Here is a 24644-nt window from a genome sequence, read left to right on the forward strand (position 1 = left end):
AATGTTTTCTATGGGTGAAAGATCTGGACTGCAGGCTGGCCAGTTCAGTACCCGGTCCCTTCTTCTACGCAGCCACAATGCTGTAATTGATGCAGTATGTGGTTTGGCATTGTCATGTTGGAAAACAAGGTCTTCCCTGAAAGAGACATTGTCTGGATGGGAGCATATGTTGCTCTAGAACCTGGATATACCTTTCAGCATTGATGGTGTCTTTCCAGATGTGTAAGCTGCCCATGCCACACGCACTAATGCAACCCCATACCATCAGAGATGCAGGCTTCTGAACTGAGCGCTGATAACAACTTGGGTCGTCCTTCTCCTCTTTAGTCCGAATGACACGGCGTCCCTGATTTCCATAAAGAACTTCAAATTTTGATTCGTCTGACCACAGAACAGTTTTCCACTTTGCCACAGTCCATTTTAAATGAGCCTTGGCCCAGAGAAGACGTCTGCGCTTCTGGATCGTGTTTAGATACGGCTTCTTCTTTGAACTATAGAGTTTTAGCTGGCAACGGCGGATGGCACGGTGAATTGTGTTCACAGATAATGTTCTCTGGAAATATTCCTGAGCCCATTTTGTGATTTCCAATACAGAAGCATGCCTGTATGTGATGCAGTGCCTTCTAAGGGCCCGAAGATCACGGGCACCCAGTATGTTTTTCCGGCCTTGACCCTTACGCACAGAGATTCTTCCAGATTCTCTGAATCTTTTGATGATATTATGCACTGTAGATGATGATATGTTCAAACTCTTTGCAATTTTACACTGTCGAACTCCTTTCTGATATTGCTCCACTATTTGTCGGTGCAGAATTAGGGGGATTGGTGATCCTCTTCCCATCTTTACTTCTGAGAGCCGCTGCCACTCCAAGATGCTCTTTTTATACCCAGTCATGTTAATGACCTATTGCCAATTGACCTAATGAGTTGCAATTTGGTCCTCCAGCTGTTCCTTTTTTGTACCTTTAACTTTTCCAGCCTCTTATTGCCCCTGTCCCAACTTTTTTCAGATGTGTTGCTGTCATGAAATTTTAAATGAGCCAATATTTGGCATGAAATTTCAAAATGTCTCACTTTCGACATTTGATATGTTGTCTATGTTCTATTGTGAATACAATATCAGTTTTTCAGATTTGTAAATTATTGCATTCCATTTTTATTTACAATTTGTACTTGGTCCCAACTTTTTTGGAATTGAGGTTGTAGTTTATTTACAATAATTACCAATTACACCTCTACTGCAGGCTCCAATCTCCAATAAACACTGAGGTTTTTTTTTTCTGTGTAAAATCTTCACTGAGTTTAGTTTGAAAATCTTTTTCTTCACATTTCTCCACATTAAATTTGTGTTATTAGTGAAATGTAATGATGCAGGCACTGGGCCGATAGAACCATGTGGAGTTTGCAGTAATACAGAATTATAATTAAAATCTTTACTGTTATTATGACCTGATAAAAGGTTTTATTCAAGTGGAAAAACAGACTTTCACAGAGAACTCATTAGAAACAACATTCTTATTTACTTTTATTACATCATATCAATTTATTACATGATTAATTATTCTTTTGTTCTTCTAATATCCTGACATCTTTTATAAATTTTAATATTTTTTCCATTGACCTTCACAGCTTTTGTTCTTTTCCCTGCTGTAGCTCTGTGATTTATTGATTTCAGGTCAGACAGGGAGAGACAACACACAGAGTGTAAGGGGAAGAACATGTCCAGTCTGTAAATCAATTGGCACCAGGAACAAATAAGGAGCACCTGGCAACACACACACACACACACACACACACACACACACACACACTGTTAGCTAATGAGCTCATCATGAGTATCTCCATAAAACCCCTTCAGCACTGGGCTGTGATCATTTCAGTCGCTCACTAATTAGAGAACAAATCAAATGTCTGGTCTGTTCAGATAAATATGACTCTGCCTCGAACCCTGCCTGCTTCATCTAAACCTGACTTTTGAAACTCTTTTCCTTTCTTCTCTTATAAATATTTTAGATCAGACTCTTATTTCCCGATTTGGTGATCAGATTTGATGTTGCGCGTTGATCCCATGTGTCAGTGATGATGTGTGCAGCAGGAAACTCAAATCCGAACAGCTCTAACTGTGAATTACTGTTACAGCATTTCAGTGTGTTGTCGACTTGGAGTTTGTACTTTTGTCATTTATGAAAATGAAATGGTGCAGTGAAAGATTTGAGGACCTGTTTGATCATTTGTGTGAGTTTATTATGTATTATTTTATTTCCTTCAGGATCAGTTGTGATGCAATTAAAGGGAGAAGCGCTGAAGCTCTGGTCTCAGTGCTCAACTCAGAAACCTCCAGTCTGAGAGAACTGCATCTGACTGTGAAGACACTGGATCTGTCTGGGAATAAACTAGAAGACTCAGGAGTGAAGCGTCTCTGTGCTGTACTGGAGAATCCTCACTGTAAACTGGAGACACTGGGGTAAGATCATCTCTCTGAGAGTCACAATAACTCACTAAAGCAGCAGTTAATAGTTGTATACAGTGTTGTTTATCAATTAAACTTTTCTGTAAAAGTAAAACATGCAGAACAAATATATTAGTCATGAAGTGATCATTTCTCCTCAGAGTCACTTTTACTTTAAAGAAATAAGGAAATGTATTTCCAATTAAATATAATCATGTGAAAAAATCAGCACATCCCATGGATATTGTAGACTTTTCTCAAAATATTTAAACGAGCAAACATTTCAGCCTTTTGATGCAGTGCCTCCAAATAAAGATAATAAACTTGAACAAAACGACAAGGAAAATTCCCTCCTTCAATCATTTCTTCAACAAAAATATCAATAGATGTAATATTCTTCTGTGGAGAACGTAAGTACACCCTTGCCTTCAGAAGCTAGTATTGCCCCCTTTAACAGAAAAACCTCTTGGATGTGTTTTGTATAATTGTCCTCCAGTCTCTGACATCAGCTTGCTGAAATTTTTCACCACTCTTCCATGCAAAATTCCTTCAGTTGCAAGATGTTTGATGGTTTTCTTGCATGTTCTGCACTTTTCAAATCTTCCCACAACATTTCAGTGGGGTTCAAATCTGGGCTTTGACTCGGCCATTCCATAATCCTCCATTTCTTCTTTCTGAGCCGTTCCTTGGTGGATTTGCTCATGTGCTGAGGATCATTATCTTGTTGAAAGATCCACCTCTGGTTCAACGTTAACTTTTGAACAAATGGCCTCACTTTATCTTCAAGCACTCTTTGATACGATTCAGAATTCATCATTGAGCCAATGAATGCAAGCTTCCTAGTCCCTGAAGCAGAGAAGCATTTCCACCACCGTACTTCACAGTTGGTGTGAGGTTCTTCTCCTGAGAAGCTGTCTTTGGTCTGCGCCACACATTTGATTCATCAGTCCAGAGCACGTTATTCCAAAATAACGTGCATTTCCCAATGCATATATGTTCATTGTGAAACTGTAGTCTTGCTTTAACATTCCTTTTGGACAGCAAAGGCTTTTTCATGCCATGCCTCCCATCAGGGGCTTAGCCAGGACTGGGAAGGTTGGGAGTGTTTTTCTGAAAGTAGGGAGTGTAACTTGGTCACAACAGTGTAGGGGTGTGTGTGTGTGTGTGAGAATTATATTTTATTTGGCATTTAACACAAATTTTATTTACTAACTTAATAAAATGTTAGAACAAAGTTTAAATTTAGTCTCTTATTCATTAACCAGAATTTTACAAATCACTGTAATTATCAATAAAATCTTCTACAAATTCCTGCAATGAAAGCAGAAACCTTAAATTATAATTTCTAGTGCACTTAAGACAAAAAACAAAATATAAATTGCTGCAGTCAAGTCGTATTATACAGAATACATCTTTACTATAAACAACAAAGAAAACAAATGAGATTCAGCCGACTCTGAAGATGAATATTATGAAATGTATACAACTGAAAATAATAGATACCTTTAACAAGTTCTGATACGAAATATACATAATGCAAATGTTACATCACAAAATGTTAGGAATCATTTTGATTCTGTTAAAAAGTGCAATAAACAGGAGTTAAAAATAAATGGAATTAAGTTACAAATGAAAGGAAATTTTCCTGTAGTTACTTGAAATGTAAATACTGTAAACAATACAAAAAATTCAATAATAATGGTAGTTTATGAAAGTACTATTTAAGATAATGTAAATCTTGGCGAAAGAGAAACCAATCGAAACCGAAAGACTGAAAGTGATTATCTTGCCGTTACCATGGGAGCAGTCTTTTATGAATGTGGAAGTGGGCTCTCAGCGTGCCGAGTCCAGTGTGACTGAGGAAGGGGGCAAGTTTTATGTTCCATCTAATTTAGGCCATTTAAAAATAATAATATTATTTGTCAGTGGGCACATAGGAAAGTGTAAAGTTTCTGTCAATATGTTTATCAGGCTTGCATGATAAAAAACTCACAAATATGAGTAGGTCATGTATTTAAATAAATATATGACCTACTCATTCTAAACCTGCCGAGTTTCGCCGGCGAAGCTCTCAAAACTCGTAGTATTTTGCTTCCATTCAAGACTCGTTTCGACGTCTGACCAATAAGAACACTACATTTTTGGCGGTAAATTTGATTTTCTCGATTTAACTTCCATATATGGAAAGCACGCGTGCCGGGCACTCCCTGGGAAATTGCTGACTGTCAACAAAAATGCACAAAATTACTTAACAAAACAACAAAATTTTGATTAGCACAGGGTTAGTATAAAATTTAAGGTGTTTGGGGATTTATGGCTGTGTATTTTGAGAATTGGCCGTGTAAAACACGGCTGCACGGCTCGCTAGCTAAGCCTATGCCTCCCATGCAGGTCAGATTTTGCCCAATCTCTTTCTGATTGTAGATGTAAGCACTTTCACACCAACAGCTGCAAAAGTTACCTGCAGATCCAGTGATGAAATGTTGGGGTTCTTGGAGACTCTTTTAGCATCAAACGGCCTACTCTTGGGCTGAATTTGCTCGGACAGCCAGGTCCTGGACAAATTGGCAGCTGTATGAAATCTATACCACTTGGAGATGATTTTCCTGACAGTGGAATGATTTCCTTCTAATAATTTAGAGATCTTTTTATAAATCCCATGTCAGATTCATAGGCATCCAAAACCTTTTTTCTGAGGTCCTTAGAGATCTCTTTAGATTTTGGCGTGATGGCACCACACACATCAGTAGCAAAGAGAACACCAGACCCAAAATGTCAGGTTTAAAGGAATAGAAAATGTAAAGTAAATACATGCATGGGTTGGTAGCTTGTAATATTGAGAGCCTGTAAGAAAAGTTTCAGGCATGTTTGACCATGAAAGTTGTGAGTGTTTTTGTATCGCTGCTATAATGCCACCAGGAGGCTGCCATGTTGCCTGTTGGAAGGGCGATGCATGATGTCATTTGGGTGCAAGGCTGAGTGTATACTTCAGTGCTGAAGGGGCAAAGTGAAAGTGCTACTAAGGTGACAATGTCAATTTTTTTTCTTTTTTTTCACTATCCATCTGAAAGTGTATTAATGAGCTGCAACCCTGACTTACAGACAAACCTGAACTCTTTACCTGCAAAACGAGGCTGAAACTATTCATTCTACTACTCGTTAGCATGCTTCACATGCTCTAGACTCATTCATGAAAAACTTCATCAAGACGTCCCCAGGCTCGCCTACTGTAATTATCGTACCATAGTAGGCAGTCCAAACCCCCGTGGCAATGCAGAAAGAGGGTAAACAAACTGCTTTACTATACAGGATTCATGTGAACATTACAGCAGGATGCACTTGTACAAAAAAAGGCAGAAATATTTCATCTCATCTCATTATCTCTAGCCGCTTTATCCTGTTCTACAGGGTCGCAGGCAAGCTGGAGCCTATCCCAGCTGACTACGGGCGAAAGGCGGGGTACACCCTGGACAAGTTGCCAGGTCATCGCAGGGCTGACACATAGACACAGACAACCATTCACACTCACATTCACACCTACAGTCAATTTAGAGTCACCAGTTAACCTAACCTGCATGTCTTTGGACTGTGGGGAAAACCGGAGCACCCGGAGGAAACCCACGTGGACACGGGGAGAACATGCTGACTCCGCACAGAAAGGCCCTCGCCAGCCACGGGGCTCGAACCCGGACCTTCTTGCTGTGAGGCGACAGCGGCTAACCACTACACCACCGTGCCGCCCCAGCAGAAATATTTATTTGCTAAAATTCATACATGTAAAAGATACAGTATAAATAGCACCAAGGACAACATAAAGTATAAAATACACTTATTTCCAATGTGGTCCTCTTGATGACAGCAGGAAACAATAAAATATAAGAGACAATAATAAATTGACAAAATTGTATAAACAAAAAAAAAATATGCTAAATGTAATTATCACAGAGTACAACTAGATTATGGAAATTATAGCCGTATTCGACAAAATGGACCATAGTGCCAGTGAGACTTCTTCACTGATTTCCTCGAGTATTTTGGACAATGACACGAATAGCGATGATGATCATGATAAACAAGCATTACCATATCAATTAGTTACACACAAGTGAACAATATTTATAGAGTTGTTTTAGTTAGTCATTACCGAGGCTTTTCTGACAACACTGAATCAAAGCAAGACACCCAACAAACATCAAGCCGCTTAGCTGCATCAGCAATTATTGGGACATTCCACCAAATGGGTGCCATTTGCTTGTTGTACCACTCCCAAATTAAACTTAATTTGTTATATCTTTTCAGCACTGATTATAATAACACACACATTTAACTATTCAAAATGTGTATTGGTCAACCTCAGGCTACGTTATTTTTTTTTTTTTTACAAGGTTTGGAAGTCAAAGATGGCTGCATTTTTTTCAGTCCTGTTACCAAAACAGGACTGAGTTTTTAGCCTAGGATTAGATAATACATGGAATTAAGCCACATGGCGTCATCGCTAATAGCATGACCACACTTAGCACAGTCTAGTGGTTTACCAAAAATCTGTATTTTTAAAATAAACAAATATCATGTAAGAAATAATTTAAGTAACAGGACAGTATGTTGACATTGACCTTATCAGTCAAAGTTAAAAAATCATCAAATATACAGAAAAGTAAATGAGAGAACTAACTTTTGGTCTTCCCATGGCCTTCAGAAGACACAACTGATGTAACTTCCTGTTGAGCATGTGATTTATGGAATGTTCCAAATTTATCAGATGGGGTAATATGTTTGGGTAACAGGACTGAGTGAAAACCCAGGGACACGACTAAAATGTGTATTTTAACTAAGATATTGTAGATTTCTTATGAAAAAAATATATTTAAACCATGGATAGGATATGGAGTCACACAACAGTGCAAAAGAAATACTGTTTCTGAAGGATTTTAATCGTAATATTTCATCGTTAAGTATAAAGTTAGAGTGTGGGGACAGGTAACACATGCTATTTTTCAGTGTTTTAGGTCGTTTTTATTAATCCTTACAATTAAATATCTTAAATTTGAAATCAGATCAATGTGCAGGGCATTCTGCGTAATAAGGAAATGTCTTTTAAAGTACATTTTTATGTGCATTTATACATATAATTTTCTAGGGATGGAAATGGCACCGATTCGGTGGAATGGCTCTATTATATTTATTATATTATGTCCAAAGGAATTCAAAATAACATATCGCGCTTAATAAAAAAGTTAGGAAGCCATAAAAAGTGTTTTCTTACCCTTTGAACTTCTCTTTTGCAGACTACTGACCATGTTGTCTTGTTTGTCTTGTCCGCTTTTTGGCCAAAGATTGTGGGAACCGCATCTGGATTCAGCGCTGGCTTGTACAGTATTCCTAATGCCCGGTGCATCCGAGTTGTTTGAGTGAAACAATTTTCTTCAAAATGTTCAGAGCACACGAGCTGCGTGAAGCAGTGTTTGTTTACCCTCTTTCTGAGTTGCCGTGAGGGTTGGACTGTCTGCTATGGTAATTATGGTAGGCTAGCCTGGTGACATCTTGATCAGGGATGAGAATTTTCTGCAGATCCGCAGAATTCCGAGTTTTTGCCACTGAAAATGTCATTTTTGTGAAACGTGTAAATCCGTTGAGAATTTTTTTTTGGGGGGGGGGGGGGTGTAGGGGTCGGCACGAGGCTTGCGTTGGCACAAGCAGGCAGGACCGACCGACCGCCCGCCAGCATCTTTCGGCAACGCTCATCGCAAAATTAGTTGCAGCTGTGATAACGGAAATCGTCATTGCTTTCTTCAATATTTATGCTAATGACAACTCACGACGATTTCTGGCAACGTTCCGGCAACACACACCTTCTCACACACACACACACACACACACACACACACACACACACACACACACACACACACACACACACACACACCTCACGCAAGCGCACAGCGCATAGGCAGCAATCTGCCGGCAACGTTCAAACATCTGTTGCTGTGAGTTGCACTTCATTTCCATTACTGTTTTCTGTATGGATGTTACTGGTTTTCAAGCATTTCATACTCCACCGTTTGCCATAGTTTCTAACGAGAGCAGCATTTGTTCCGAGTGCAGGGAAAGGCCTACCGGCATTCTAGTAACACTTGTTTGGCTCCACTCATATGTAAAACGCATCACACATTTCTAAGCATTTTCATCTCCCATCTGTTAAGCATTGTCTCTGGTCTAGGAAACACATGTACAAAGTGGTTATTTCTAACGTCAAGTTTATTTAGGCCATCCTTAAAAAAAAAATCCGTTTCCTGTCCACCGGGTGAGCAAAAAAATTTTCAGTAGGGAGGGAGGGATTTTTTTTTTTTAATGGATGGATAAGAAATCGCAATGCTGTGCTTGCTTTTTCTTTCAGTACTTTTTTATTACAAAAGCAGACACATTTAATAAAATGACAGTTTAATCAACTGAAACTTGTACAAAAACTTTAAGTTAGCATTTTAAATGCTGACTGCAACATTTGCAAAACTTTTACAAAGGTACTTAAAATGTCCAACACACGGACTTTTTGTAGTTCTAAATCAACCGTTAGGCCTAGTTCGGATGAAATTACACTATTAAAATGATCACTGAATGATTTGTTTTTCTGAATCTTTACTATTTTGTTGTTCGCTAGAATACCATTTTGCAATTTCACACTTAAGCAAATGTTTGAAAACTCCGGATCTCCTTCCTTCATGGTGGCTGCCATTTTTTTGTGCCACACAACGCATGCGCAGAGCTGATTCAATTCTATATTCTGCGCGGAATGCAGGGCTTTCCACAAGCGCAGGCTGCCGGCCATACAGCCGACTACACAATTAAGTCCAGCCGGCTACTTTAATGACTATTATTTTTGTAGCCCACAGGCTCTAAATATTAATTTTCGATTTTAATAAAATTAAATGTTTATCTAATTGACTGACAATAACGTCAAACTGAACCACACTCATTTAAGTTGTGATTCGCGCTGTTTGTACCGATAATAACCACAAATTCCCCGCCGACTTCGTTGATCAAGGGAGAGTAACTCATCCACGGCCCCGACATGCGGTGCGTGTGCGCGCGCACTTGACGGAGGCAGTAGTGTGTCGGGGCCGTCGGAGGCGACATCGGAGGGAACAGAAGCAGAGATAACGCTTATTTTGTCTCCGGTAAACCAGTCTTCTCTCATTCAATTACGTGCTGGGATCAAAAGACACCGTTGGTTGTAAATGAAACCAAACTGAGTCGTTGGAGTGTATTTTCATACACAAATGGAGAAATGTTCGCTGAGTGTTTAATTGTGTAGCCCCACTGCAGACCGTTGTCGTTGTTAATTCATAGCATGCTCAGTTGCGTGAATGTGTCATGCACCGAAAATAAGAGATTTACAAGCCAGGAACGCCTCATGATGCAATACACAAGAAAAGAAAGATGATTTAATGCTATTTTACTTTGTATTTGAGTAAAGTGAATAAATAAATGGTCTGTGGAAAATACATTTAATCCTGGGAACTGCGTGCACAGGAGTTTATTATTAGTGATGCAGTGCTATGCATTGCAAACTATTGACTACCATATAGGGAGTGCAAAGCACAGCAAACTCTTGTTCTTCCGTTTTTCATCTTCCGTACAAATTTTGATTTCGAATAACCCAATAACCGTACATCGCACACAGACAAACAATACATCAAAATGTGCAGCTCGATCAGACTCGCTATGCTATTACTTTGTTCACCATTCTATGATTTTTTTCGCGACGTAGTCGTGAAAAAATCACACAATTTCAATGTTTTCAAACATCTGCTGCTCTGGCATGCTTTCACCTAGAGACATGATTCAAACTTTAAAACGTAGACAAACTTCTCCTGTGTGGATCTGGCTTTCAACTTTTTTGCTAGGTTCTATACTTTTTGATCAGTCACAGATCAATCACCATGATCAAATCTGGAGAAATTCAGGCTTTATAATGGGTGTCCATGGCGTTACACTTCAGTGGAGCTTGTTAAGTTGGAGTGTAGAGAGCTTGAAAAAGTAGCTCAAACTTTCTCATTTAAACTGTGTTTTCAGCCACAAATTTCACTCTACACACATAATTTTCTCAAAAGTAGTAGCCACACTTGTCCTGATTCACGTAATGTGTCTACCTGAGCGATAGGACTTAGTTTTTGAATGAGAAGCCTGAAAGTAAGGAGAGGACAGCCGCGCTGCCCCATAGACTCCCATTATAAACCTGGCAGCGCTTTTACTGCAAAATCAGAAATGTCACTTGTTTTTAACTCGCTCTATTGTCCACATTTTTTAGACTAGGGAAAAAAAATTACATCAATGTGTTCATGGGAGTCTTGTAGTACTCAGTGTGCAAGGATTTTGTGAATAGCTCCTTTCGTTTCCGTGTAAATCCCTGTTGTTTGAGGAGAGGGAACTCTGAGAAAAAGCGCTCTTTGCTTGTCATATTGTGTCTCTGCCCTGCACCTGAGCACCGTTACCAAGGCGACGAGCTCCACTCAGGGAGCAGAGAGGGGCGGGGCTGCTCTCTCTCAAACACACACAGGCTCAGAGCATCGGAGCCTCATAGCCTGCGATACATGCCCTGCATCACTCTCACCATTTCCCACAGCCTGGGAATTGTCGTCTCTAGTTTTCTGTTTACTCTCTCTCCCCCCTGGCTGGCTACTTATTTGTCATGGCTGGCTAGTATGAGCCTTAGTGGAAAGCCCTGGGAATGCGTAAATGTCAAGTTCGATTTTAGATTTACGAACCCGAAAAAAAATGTTGAAAAACCGGCGTTAAAAAAAAAATTTCACCCGCACAAACGGCATTCACCCAGCCGGTGGACCAGAAACAGAACATTTTTTAATAATGGCCTTAGTTCTAGCATTTTTATAACACAAAATAGTTTTTAGTAACTCATCACGCAAACTCCACACACTTCCTGTTTGTTGCGGGAAACCGAAGGACTGTACCATTGGCTTGTTATGGAGGGGTTCGCGGGTGTTTGGTGGAATGGACTATTTTAACGGGGGTGTTTTACTGGTGTTGGAGAAACATGTATTTTACTATGCACTGAAGGGTTTTTGGTTAAAGAAAATTATTTTGGATGTTTTTATATTTTGTTTGTTTCTTTAAATTGTTATTTTGTATTAATTAATTAATACAATTAATTAATTAAAAAGTTACGAGACAAATGAACATATTCATAAATTACACTGACATTTTTATTCCTCTGACACTGAGAGGTGAAACCGGTATGTTTTCAGGTTTTCTGTCCATTTTTTCTGAAATTCTTGTTCGCACGCTGTCTCAAGAACGAGTGGCTGAATGTTTGTAGGATTTATATGGAATAATCATTGTTTACTTCTCTGATTCTACAATAATATAAATCTATAGTGTTCTATAAATGCACTCTGGAGAAACAAGTTTATTGCCCCTGTGTAGTGCACTATAAGTCTAGTAGAGAACCATCGGAGATTCAGTCTCTCTCTCTCTCTCTCTCTGATTAAAGTTCATGGTCTCTCTGCTGTTCTCTGTTCAGCTTCAGCTGCTGATGGTTTAATATCACACACACCAGAGGAGAGAAACTCAATATAACACTCAGTATTATCATTATTAATTACACTGTTAATGAGAATAAACAGGTGATATTAAATCCTCATGACATTCTGAACAATAAATTTAATTTTACCAGTGCTTTAAGTGGGAAAAAATAAGTGCCTGTACTCACATTATTCGACCGTTGCCAGGTAAATTACGCGGTGGGTGACAGTAACAGGAGACCAAGTAATATTTAAATAATTTTTACATTTTACAAATATTTTTACAAAATATGTTTGTTTTTTATTGAGCTTTCACATTTCCAGATAATTTATGTTTATCTTGTTCATTTGGATATTGGTCCAAGGGAGGTCATGGGGGGGGGAACCTCAGGCTGATGCACAAGGGAACTGTGGACACACATGAGAGAAATACAGAGATGAAAGATGTAGACAGTCCATGTCATGGAGAACATTGGAGAAGTAAGCTATGCAGTTGAAGTAAATCAATCAGACTACATGACATACTCCTGAGATTGTGTCTATCATAACACAACAGTAGACAGAGACTGAAATATTTTAGGCCTGATTGTGGTGTGTAGCTTAGCTGGGCAAATTCACACATTTGGGTGGACCAAAAACATGTCATTATAGATGAACAAGATATCCATATACTTACATAATTAAGCTCAAGTCCTGATGGTAGGTTAATTCGCTAAATTAAACTAAATTACCTCAGACCAACCGCAGAACCAGAGACTACCGCAATGACCGCCCAGTAACTCAGACTCGCGCTAATGTTCAGCAGCACTCAACATTCGCGAGACCTAGCGACACTTCAATATCCCTCCTCCTCTCGTCTCCTCTGTCCTCCTCCGCTGTCAAACACACAGACTGTATACGGTCTATGGCAGCCCTATGGTCAAACACGGTGCCGGAGGGCAGAGGACACAATTGGAGGAGAAATATTGATATGCGTGAGCATACAGGAAGAGTATGATCACAAATCGCAAGGAGAGAAATAGAACTTTCAAGACAGAGTACGATGAGCTCATGAGAAGTGCCGGTACGCCGTAAAAAGTCCCGGTACGCTAGGGGCTAAAATTGATAAGTGCCGGTACTCTGTACCGGTGCGTACCGGCCCACTTAAAGCACTGAATTTTACACTCCTCATCTTAAAGTAAGAATTACACCAAGATGAAAATCTGTTGATGAAGTGTGTGTCATTGTGTCTCTGCAGGTTGTGGGATTGTGGTGTCTCAGATGAAGGCTGTGCTGCTCTGAGTTCAGCTCTGAGATCAAACCCCTCATACCTGAGACACCTGGATCTGTCTCAGAATAATCTGGGAGACTCAGGAGTGAAGCGTCTCTGTGCTGTACTGGAGAATCCTCACTGTAAACTGGAGACACTGAGGTAAGATCATCTCTCTGAGAGTCACAATAACTCACTAAAGCAGCAGTTAATAGTTGTATACAGTGTTATGAATTAAACTTTTCAGTCAAAGTAAAACATGCAGAACAAATATATTAGTCATGAAGTCATCATTTCTCTTTTTTGACTCAAGCAAAAAATTGCTTCATATGCGGATATTTGTGACGGTGATGATTTTTTTTTTGTTGCTTGCGACAGATCGCAGGTATCAAACATGCTTGATATTCTGCGACAAAAAATTGCCAGTCGCTGACTTGTTGCAGAGATATCGCCGCGTGTGTGTCTTTGCAGTAACAAAGCAATCACCTCAAAAGCTAAGCCGATCCCCACCTGCAAAGTAGTCACATGATTTCCATGTGACTTGCATCCCCCTCCCCAAATCGCCCACTGGTCGCAGATAACGCGCACATGAGAGGGGAAACTTGTGTCCAGAAATCGCAATACGCTTGTGACGAGAAGTCGCCCATGTGTGCGCCGGGCTTTCGGTTCACACAGATCAAAACCTCTCTCTCTCTCTCTCTCTCTCTCTCATGCACAATGTTCAAGGGGCAGAAATTTCTCATTTATGACACTAAATTAGATAATCACTGGCCTTATAGAGTGAAATTTGATGAAAATGTCTCGAAATCAATGTGACATTCCGATATCCATCCGTGATTCCAGACCGTATTGAAATATATTCATAATGTTTTTCATATGTTTATTTAATAATTAAATCTGTTAATTATATTAATTATATTAATACATGTTAAATATGTTTGACACTCTTGGCCTTAATTAAAAAGTAATTAGACAAACGAACATATTCATAAATTACACTGATATTTTTATGCCTCCGACACTGCGAGGTGAAACCGGTATGTTTTCGGGTTTTCTGTCCATTTTTTCTGAAACTCTTGTTCGCACGCTGTCTCAAGAACGAGTGGCTGAATGTTTGTAGGATTTATATGGAATAATCATTGTTTACTTCTCTGATTCTACAATAATATAAATCTATAGTGTTCTATAAATGCACTCTGTCGACTCTGGAGAAACAAGTTTATTGCCCCTGTGTAGTGCACTATAAGTCTAGTAGAGAACCATCTGAGATTCAGTCTCTCTCTCTCTCTCTCTCTCTCTCTGATTAAAGTTCATGGTCTCTCTGATGTTCTCTGTTCAGCTTCAGCTGCTGATGGTTTAATATCACACACAACAGAGGAGAGAAACTCAATATAACACTCAGTATTATCATTATTAATTACACTGTTAATGAGAATAAACAGGTGATATTAAATCCTCATGACATTCTGAATAATACAATTAATTTTACACTCCTCATCTTTAAAGTAAGAATTACACCAAGATGAAAATCTGTTGATGAAGTGTGTGTCATTGTGTCTCTGCAGGTTGTGGGGTTGTGGTGTCTCAGATGAAGGCTGTGCTGCTCTGAGTTCAGCTCTGAGATCAAACCCCTCACACCTGAGACACCTGAATCTGAATAATAATAATCTGGGAGACTCAGGAGTGAAGCGTCTCTGTGCTGTACTGGAGAATCCTCACTGTAAACTGGAGACACTGGGGTAAGATCATCTCTCTGAGAGTCACAATAACTCACTAAAGCAGCAGTTAATAGTTGTATACAGTGTTATGAATTAAACTTTTCAGTCAAAGTAAAACATGCAGAACAAATATATTAGTCACAAAGTCATCATTTCTCTTTTTTGATGCGGATATTTTTTTTGTTGCTCGCGACAGATCGCAGGTATCAAACATGCTTGATATTCTACGACTAAAAATTGCCAGTCGTTGATTTGTTGCAGAGAAGTTGCCCGTGTGCGCCGGGCTTTAGGTTCACACAGATCAAAACCTCTCTCATGCACTCTCTCTCTCTCTCTCTCTCTCTCTCTCATGCACAATGTTCGAGGGGCAGAAATTTGTCTCATTTATGACACTAAATTAGATAATCACTGGCCTTATGGAGTTAAATTTGATGAAAATGTAGTGAAATCAATGTGACATTCCGATATCCATCCGTGATTCCAGACCGTATTGAAATATATTCATAATGTTTTTTATATGTTTATTTAATAATTAAATCTACGTTAATTATATTAAATATATGTTAAATATGTTAGAGACTCTTGGCCTTAATTAAAAAGTAACGAGACAAACGAACATATTCATAAATTACACTGACATTTTTATTCCTCTGACACTGAGAGGTGAAACCGGTATGTTTTCAGGTTTTCTGTCCATTTTTTCTGAAACTCTTGTTCGCACGCTGCCTCAAGAACGAGTGGCTGAATGTTTGTAGGATTTATATGGAATAATCATTGTTTACTTCTCTGATTCTACAATAATATAAATCTATAGTGTTCTATAAATGCACTCTAGACTCTGGAGAAACAAGTTTATTGCCCCTGTGTAGTGCACTATAAGTCTAGTAGAGAACCATCTGAGATTCAGTCTCTCTCTCTCTCTCTCTCTCTCTCCCTCTCGCTGATTAAAGTTCATGGTCTCTCTGCTGTTCTCTGTTCAGCTTCAGCTGCTGGTGGTTTAATATCACACACAACAGAGGAGAGAAACTAAATATAACACTCAGTATTATCATTATTAATTACACTGTTAATGAGAATAAACAGGTGATATTAAATCCTCATGACATTCTGAAAAATACAATTAATTTTACCAGTGCTTTAAGTGGGAAAAAATAAGTGCCGGTACTCACATTATTCGACCGTTGCCAGGTAAATTACGTGGTGGGTGACAGTAACAGGAGACCAAGTAATATTTAAATAATTTTTACATTTTACAAATATTTTTACAAAATAAGTTTGTTTTTTATTGAGCTTTCACATTTCTAGATAATTTATGTTTATCTTGTTCATTTGGATATTGGTCCAAGGGAGGTCATGGGGGGGGGGGAACCTCAGGCTGATGCACAAGGGAACTGTGGACACACATGAGAGAAATACAGAGATGAAAGATGTAGACAGTCCATGTCATGGAGAACATTGGAGAAGTAAGCTATGCAGTTGAAGTAAATCAATCAGACTACATGACATACTCCTGAGATTGTGTCTATCATAACACAACAGTAGACAGAGACTGAAATATTTTAGGCCTGATTGTGGTGTGTAGCTTAGCTGGGCAAATTCACACATTTGGGTGGACCAAAAACATGACATTATAGATGAACAAGATATCCATATACTTACATAATTAAGCTCAAGTCCTGATGGTAGGTTAATTCGCTAAATTAAACTAAATTACCTCAGACCAACCGCAGAACCAGAGACTACCGCAATGACCGCCCAGTAACTCAGACTCGCGCTAATGTTCAGCAGCACTCAACATTCGCGAGACCTAGCGACACTTCAATATCCCTCCTCCTCTCGTCTCCTCTGTCCTCCTCCGCTGTCAAACACACAGACTGTATACGGTCTATGGCAGCCCTATGGTCAAACACGGTGCCGGAGGGCAGAGGACACAATTGGAGGAGAAATATTGATATGCGTGAGCATACAGGAAGAGTATGATCACAAATCGCAAGGAGAGAAATAGAACTTTCAAGACAGAGTACGATGAGCTCATGAGAAGTGCCGGTATGCCGTAAAAAGTCCCGGTACGCTAGGGGCTAAAATTGATAAGTGCCGGTACTCTGTACCGGTGCGTACCGGCCCACTTAAAGCACTGAATTTTACACTCCTCATCTTAAAGTAAGAATTACACCAAGATGAAAATCTGTTGATGAAGTGTGTGTCATTGTGTCTCTGCAGGTTGTGGGGTTGTGGTGTCTCAGATGAAGGCTGTGCTGCTCTGAGTTCAGCTCTGAGATCAAACCCCTCACACCTGAGAGACCTGGATCTGTCTAATAATAATCTGGGAGACTCAGGAGTGAAGCGTCTCTGTGCTGTACTGGAGAATCCTCACTGTAAACTGGAGACACTGAGGTAAGATCATCTCTCTGAGAGTCACAATAACTCACTAAAGCAGCAGTTAATAGTTGTATACAGTGTTATGAATTAAACTTTTCAGTCAAAGTAAAACATGCAGAACAAATATATTAGTCACAAAGTCATCATTTCTCTTTTTTGATGCGGATATTTTTTTTGTTGCTTGCGACAGATCGCAGGTATCAAACATGCTTGATATTCTACGACAAAAAATTGCCAGTCGTTGATTTGTTGCAGAGAAGTCGCCCGTGTGCGCCGGGCTTTAGGTTCACACAGATCAAAACCTCTCTCATGCACTCTCTCTCTCTCTCTCTCTCTCTCTCTCTCTCTCTCATGCACAATGTTCGAGGGGCAGAAATTTGTCTCATTTATGACACTAAATTAGATAATCACTGGCCTTATGGAGTTAAATTTGATGAAAATGTAGTGAAATCAATGTGACATTCCGATATCCATCCGTGATTCCAGACCGTATTGAAATATATTCATAATGTTTTTTATATCTCATCTCATCTCATTATCTCTAGCCGCTTTATCCTTCTACAGGGTCGCAGGCAAGCTGGAGCCTATCCCAGCTGACTACGGGCGAAAGGCGGGGTACACCCTGGACAAGTCGCCAGGTCATCACAGGGCTGACACATAGACACAGACAACCATTCACACTCACATTCACACCTACGGTCAATTTAGAGTCACCAGTTAACCTAACCTGCATGTCTTTGGACTGTGGGGGAAACCGGAGCACCCGGAGGAAACCCACGCGGACACGGGGAGAACATGCAAACTCCGCACAGAAAGGCCCTCGCCGGCCACGGGGCTCGAACCCAGGACCTTCTTGCTGTGAGGCGACAGCGCTAACCACTACACCACCGTGCCGCCTGTTTTTTATATGTTTATTTAATAATTAAATCTACGTTTATTATATTAAATATATGTTAAATATGTTAGAGACTCTTGGCCTTAATTAAAAAGTAACGAGACAAACGAACATATTCATAAATTACACTGACATTTTTATTCCTCTGATACTGAGAGGTGACACCGGTATGTTTTCAGGTTTTCTGTCCATTTTTTCTGAAACTCTTGTTCGCACGCTGTCTCAAGAACGAGTGGCTGAATGTTTGTAGGATTTATATGGAATAATCATTGTTTACTTCTCTGATTCTACAATAATATAAATCTATAGTGTTCTATAAATGCACTCTAGACTCTGGAGAAACAAGTTTATTGCCCCTGTGTAGTGCACTATAAGTCTAGTAGAGAACCATCTGAGATTCAGTCTCTCTCTCTCTCTCTCTCTCTCTCTCTCTCTCTGATTAAAGTTCATGGTCTCTCTGCTGTTCTCTGTTCAGCTTCAGCTGCTGATGGTTTAATATCACACACAACAGAGGAGAGAAACTCAATATAACACTCAGTATTATCATTATTAATTACACTGTTAATGAGAATAAACAGGTGATATTAAATCCTCATGACATTCTGAAAAATACAATTAATTTTACCAGTGCTTTAAGTGGAAAAAAATAAGTGCCGGTACTCACATTATTCGACCGTTGCCAGGTAAATTACGTGGTGGGTGACAGTAACAGGAGACCAAGTAATATGTAAATAATTTTTACATTTTACAAATATTTTTACAAAATAAGTTTGTTTTTTATTGAGCTTTCACATTTCCAGATAATTTATGTTTATCTTGTTCATTTGGATATTGGTCCAAGGGAGGTCATGGGGGGGGGGGGAACCTCAGGCTGATGCACAAGGGAACTGTGGACACACATGAGAGAAATACAGAGATGAAAGATGTAGACAGTCCATGTCATGGAGAACATTGGAGAAGTAAGCTATGCAGTTGAAGTAAATCAATCAGACTACATGACATACTCCTGAGATTGTGTCTATCATAACACAACAGTAGACAGAGACTGAAATATTTTAGGCCTGATTGTGGTGTGTAGCTTAGCTGGGCAAATTCACACATTTGGGTGGACCAAAAACATGACATTATAGATGAACAAGATATCCATATACTTACATAATTAAGCTCAAGTCCTGATGGTAGGTTAATTCGCTAAATTAAACTAAATTACCTCAGACCAACCGCAGAACCAGAGACTACCGCAATGACCGCCCAGTAACTCAGACTCGCGCTAATGTTCAGCAGCACTCAACATTCGCGAGACCTAGCGACACTTCAATATCCCTCCTCCTCTCGTCTCCTCTGTCCTCCTCCGCTGTCGAACACACAGACTGTATACGGTCTATGGCAGCCCTATGGTCAAACACGGTGCCGGAGGGCAGAGGACACAATTGGAGGAGAAATATTGATATGCGTGAGCATACAGGAAGAGTATGATCACAAATTGCAAGGAGAGAAATAGAACTTTCAAGACAGAGTACGATGAGCTCATGAGAAGTGCCGGTACGCCGTAAAAAGTCCCGGTACGCTAGGGGCTAAAATTGATAAGTGCCGGTACTCTGTACCGGTGCGTACCGGCCCACTTAAAGCACTGAATTTTACACTCCTCATCTTAAAGTAAGAATTACACCAAGATGAAAATCTGTTGATGAAGTGTGTGTCATTGTGTCTCTGCAGGTTGTGTGGTTGTGGTGTCTCAGATGAAGGCTGTGCTGCTCTGAGTTCAGCTCTGAGATCAAACCCCTCATACCTGAGACACCTGGATCTGTCTCAGAATAATCTGGGAGACTCAGGAGTGAAGCGTCTCTGTGCTGTACTGGAGAATCCTCACTGTAAAGTGGAGACACTGAGGTAAGATCATCTCTCTGAGAGTCACAATAACTCACTAAAGCAGCAGTTAATAGTTGTATACAGTGTTATGAATTAAACTTTTCTGTCAAAGTAAAACATGCAGAACAAATATATTATTCATGAAGTCATCATTTCTTTTTTTTGACTCAAGCAAAAAATTGCTTCATATGCGGATATTTGTGACGGTGATGATTTTTTTTTTTGTTGCTTGCGACATATCGCAGGTATCAAACATGCTTGATATTCTGCGACAAAAAATCGCCAGTCGCTGACTTGTTGCAGAGATATCGCCACGTGTGCGTGTGTTTGCAGTAACAAAGCGATCACCTCCAAAGGCTAAGCCAATCCCCACATGCAAAGTAGTCACGTGATTTCCATGTGACTTGCATCCCCCTCCCCAAATCGCCCATTGGACGCAGATAACGCGCACATGAGAGGGGAAACTTGTGTCCAAAAATCGCAATACGCTTGTGACGAGAAGTCGCCCGTGTGCGCCGGGCTTTAGGTTCACACAGATCAAAACCTCTCTCGTGCACACACTCTCTCTCTCTCTCTCTCTCTCTCTCATGCACAATGTTCGAGGGGCAGAAATTTCTCATTTATGACACTAAATTAGATAATCACTGGCATTATGGAGTTAAATTTGATGAAAATGTAGCGAAATCAATGTGACATTCCGATATCCATCCGTGATTCCAGACCGTATTGAAATATATTCATAATGTTTTTCATATGTTTATTCATCTCATTATCTCTAGCCGCTTTATCCTTCTACAGGGTCACAGGCAAGCTGGAGCCTATCCCAGCTGACTACGGGCGAAGAGTTTATTATGTATTATTTTATTTCCTTCAGGATCAGTTGTGATACAATTGAATGGAGCAGCGCTGAAGCTCTGGTCTCAGCACTCAACTCAGAAACCTCCAGTCTGAGAGAACTGCATCTGACTGTGAAGACACTGGATCTGACTGGGAATAAACTAGAAGACTCAGGAGTGAAGCGTCTCTGTGCTGTACTGGAGAATCCTCACTGTAAACTGGAGATACTGTGGTAAGATCATCTCTCTGAGAGTCACAATAACTCACTAAAGCAGCAGTTAATAGTTGTATACAGTGTTATGAATTAAACTTTTCAGTCAAAGTAAAACATGCAGAGCAAATATATTTGTCACAAAGTCATCATTTCTCTTTTTTGATGCGGATATTTTTTTTGTTGCTTGCGACAGATCGCAGGTATCAAACATGCTTGATATTCTGTGACAAAAAATTGCCAGTCGCTGACTTGTTGCAGAGAAGTCGCCCGTGTGCGCCGGGCTTTAGGTTCACACAGATCAAAACCTCTCTCTCTCTCTCTCTCTCTCTCTCTCTCTCTCATGCACAATGTTCGAGGGGCAGAAATTTGTCTCATTTATGACACTAAATTAGATAATCACTGGCCTTATGGAGTTAAATTTGATGAAAATGTAGTGAAATCAATGTGACATTCCGATATCCATCCGTGATTCCAGACCGTATTGAAATATATTCATAATGTTTTTTATATGTTTATTTAATAATTAAATCTGTTAATTATATTAAATATATGTTAAATATGTTAGACACTTTTGGCCTTAATTAAAAAGTAACAAGACAAACGAACATATTCATAAATTACACTGACATTTTTATTCCTCCGACACTGAGAGGTGAAACCGGTATGTTTTCGGGTTTTCTGTCCATTTTTTCTGAAACTCTTGTTCGCACGCTGTCTCAAGAACGAGTGGCTGAATGTTTGTAGGATTTATATGGAATAATCATTGTTTACTTCTCTGATTCTACAATAATATAAATCTATAGTGTTCTATAAATGCACTCTGTCGACTCTGGAGAAACAAGTTTATTGCCCCTGTGTAGTGCACTATAAGTCTAGTAGAGAACCATCTGAGATTCAGTCTCTCTCTCTCTCTCTCTCTCTCTCTCTCTCTCTCTCTCTCTCTGATTAAAGTTCATGGTCTCTCTGCTGTTCTCTGTTCAGCTTCAGCTGCTGATGATTTAATATCACACACAACAGAGGAGAGAAACTAAATATAACACTCAGTATTATCATTATTAATTACACTGTTAATGAGAATAAACAGGTGATATTAAATCCTCATGACATTCTGAATAATAAAATTAATTTTACACTCCTCATCTTTAAAGTAAGAATTAAACCAAGATGAAAATCTGTTGATGAAGTGTGTGTCATTGTGTCTCTGCAGGTTGTGTGATTGTGGTGTCTCAGATGAAGGCTGTGCTGCTCTGAGTTCAGCTCTGAGATCAAACCCCTCACACCTGAGAAACCTGGATCTGACTAATAATAATGTGGGAGACTCAGGAGTGAAGCGTCTCTGTGCTGTACTGGAGAATCCTCACTGTAAACTGGAGACACTGTGGTAAGATCATCTCTCTGAGAGTCACAATAACTCACTAAAGCAGCAGTTAATAGTTGTATACAGTCAGAGGCAGTCTTACAATAGAGGCGAAGTAGGCAATTGCCTTGGGCCCCTCCAACTTTCCCATTCGGCAGGGGCCCCAGACCAGCTGCCCCTTCCCGAATCAGCTGGGGATTTGGGGGCCTTTGGACAGCGATCCATTCCTAAGCCATTGTGTTTGTAAATTGTAATTTTGTATGTTTAAATCGGAAACAAAGACAAAAAACTAAAATATAAAGGAATGAAGTATTTGTACCCCCCCCACCCACCCCCCGTTTGTGTTGAAATGGACTATTCCATGCAATGATCGCGCGAGTCCGAGAACATTGCGCGATGAACGTGAACTGAACCTGAGTGAGTGAATTCAGAGAACTTCTAATAGCGACTGTGGTGAATTGTTTTGAACTTGTGATCAGCGAAATGAAGCGCCACTTTCCAAGTGGTGCTACGAAAAGGAGGAAGCAGGATGAGGCGAAATCAAAGAATGATGCACTTCCCAAGCTTACAACTTTCTTTAATGTGTCAACACCGTCGGTTGACTCGGATATTGTAGCGGAGCAGGAGGAGCTGCTGTTGATTCAGGAGGGGAGCGAGCGGCATCGAGCTCCAACAGAGCAGACGAGCAGCAGACTAATCATTCTGAAAAAAACATAGCGGAGGTGGTGAGCGCGTGTCCCGTTTCTGTTGACCACCACGAAGAAAATGACTCTCTCATTCATTCACTCACCCTCTCTCTGTCTCACACACACAGAACTCTCTCTCTCTCTCTCTCTCTCTCTCTCTCTCTCTCTCTCTCTCACACTGTCTCATTCTCTCTCACTCACTCACTGACACATGCATTCACATGGATATGGAGTTGCTTAGAGCCAAATACCACCTCATCTCTCCTCAGTCCACACTTCTTACCTCCCCTCACTCACTCACACACACACACACACACACACACACACTAACTCACACACTCACACATACACTCACAAACACTAACTCACTCTCACACACACACACACACACACACACACACACACACACACACACACACACACACACACAGGGCCGTTGACAGCTTTGGCTGGGTCCGGGACAAAATAATCTGAGTGCCCCCCCCCCCAAATAATCTGAGTGCCCCCCCCCCCCCCCCCCACACACACACACATTTGCGCGCACGCACATCGCCACACAGCAACCACCCACACCCAACCCCTCTTTTCACAGTCTCCATTCACTCCAACCCTTAAATAACAGGTATTCCAAGCCCATTATAACAGTCAACCATTTTATTTCAACATATTTACAGTTTGAACATTTCCTTAGTCTGCAACTATTCCGGTGCGAAATGCAATGCGCCGGACTTTTGCTGTGGCAAAGTCGTCAATAAGGTCATTGAAGTCCAGCTTCTTTGCAAGTTCGCGCTCTATAGAGAGCATAGCCAGCCCATTGAGCCTCTCCTGTGACATGTTTGAGCGCAGGTAGTTGATAAACCAAAATGATTGTTTACGGGATGGAACTGGGCCTCAATGAGAACGGAGTTATGGCTTTCCCAAAATCTGAACATAGAAGCATCACCACTAGTGATGTGTACAGTGAGTTTTTCAGTGTATTTTTTTTTTGTCTTGTTTTTCATAAACATCCTTTCCATACTCAATTTAGAATGTTACAAAAAAAATTGACACTCTCCCAACCATGTAACATTAGCCTATCTGACCTGGGGGCTGACACGTTTATTACGGATAAGCCAAAAGGATTACAACGTTCCCTGGATATAGAACTGGACCGAGAAGATTTCAAAATCTTAACGTGTAAGCAACAACAATAAAACAGAGGTTGTTTTATTCATTTAGGGCTTATTAGGCTACTTTCATTAATTGCGCTTTTCATACAGGCCTATCATTTTTCACTTGAGCAAGGGAATTGTTTGAAGAGTATCCAGTCTAAGCGAAAGTTTAATGTTTTGCAACAGACTAACCTCAAAACACCCCATTTATAGCCCATTCGTTACATTAAACTCTATCTAGCTGGCAATTTCACATGCCGTCGTATCTACACGGGATGATTTCCAACAAAATAAGGTTTAATTA

General features: G+C 40.1%; 1 protein-coding gene across 6 annotated transcripts in view; it reads left to right on the forward strand.

Annotated features, from left to right (window-relative positions):
* LOC132870646 (NACHT, LRR and PYD domains-containing protein 12-like) overlaps nt 1-24644 on the forward strand; it is a 426251-nt gene that overhangs the window by 281492 nt on the left and 120115 nt on the right. For all 6 annotated transcript variants that reach the window (XR_009651160.1, XR_009651159.1, XR_009651161.1 and 3 more), the window contains exons 13-14: nt 2270-2464; nt 14800-14973. Coding sequence is in view for 2 of the 6 variants with exons in the window: in XM_060904396.1 (XP_060760379.1) it covers nt 2270-2464; nt 14800-14973 (369 nt within the window). In the remaining 4 variants the exon portion in view is untranslated. The remainder of the gene's footprint in view (nt 1-2269; nt 2465-14799; nt 14974-24644) is intronic.

This window comes from Neoarius graeffei, chromosome 22, assembly GCF_027579695.1.
Source record: "Neoarius graeffei isolate fNeoGra1 chromosome 22, fNeoGra1.pri, whole genome shotgun sequence".
NCBI classification, from domain to species: domain Eukaryota; kingdom Metazoa; phylum Chordata; class Actinopteri; order Siluriformes; family Ariidae; genus Neoarius; species Neoarius graeffei.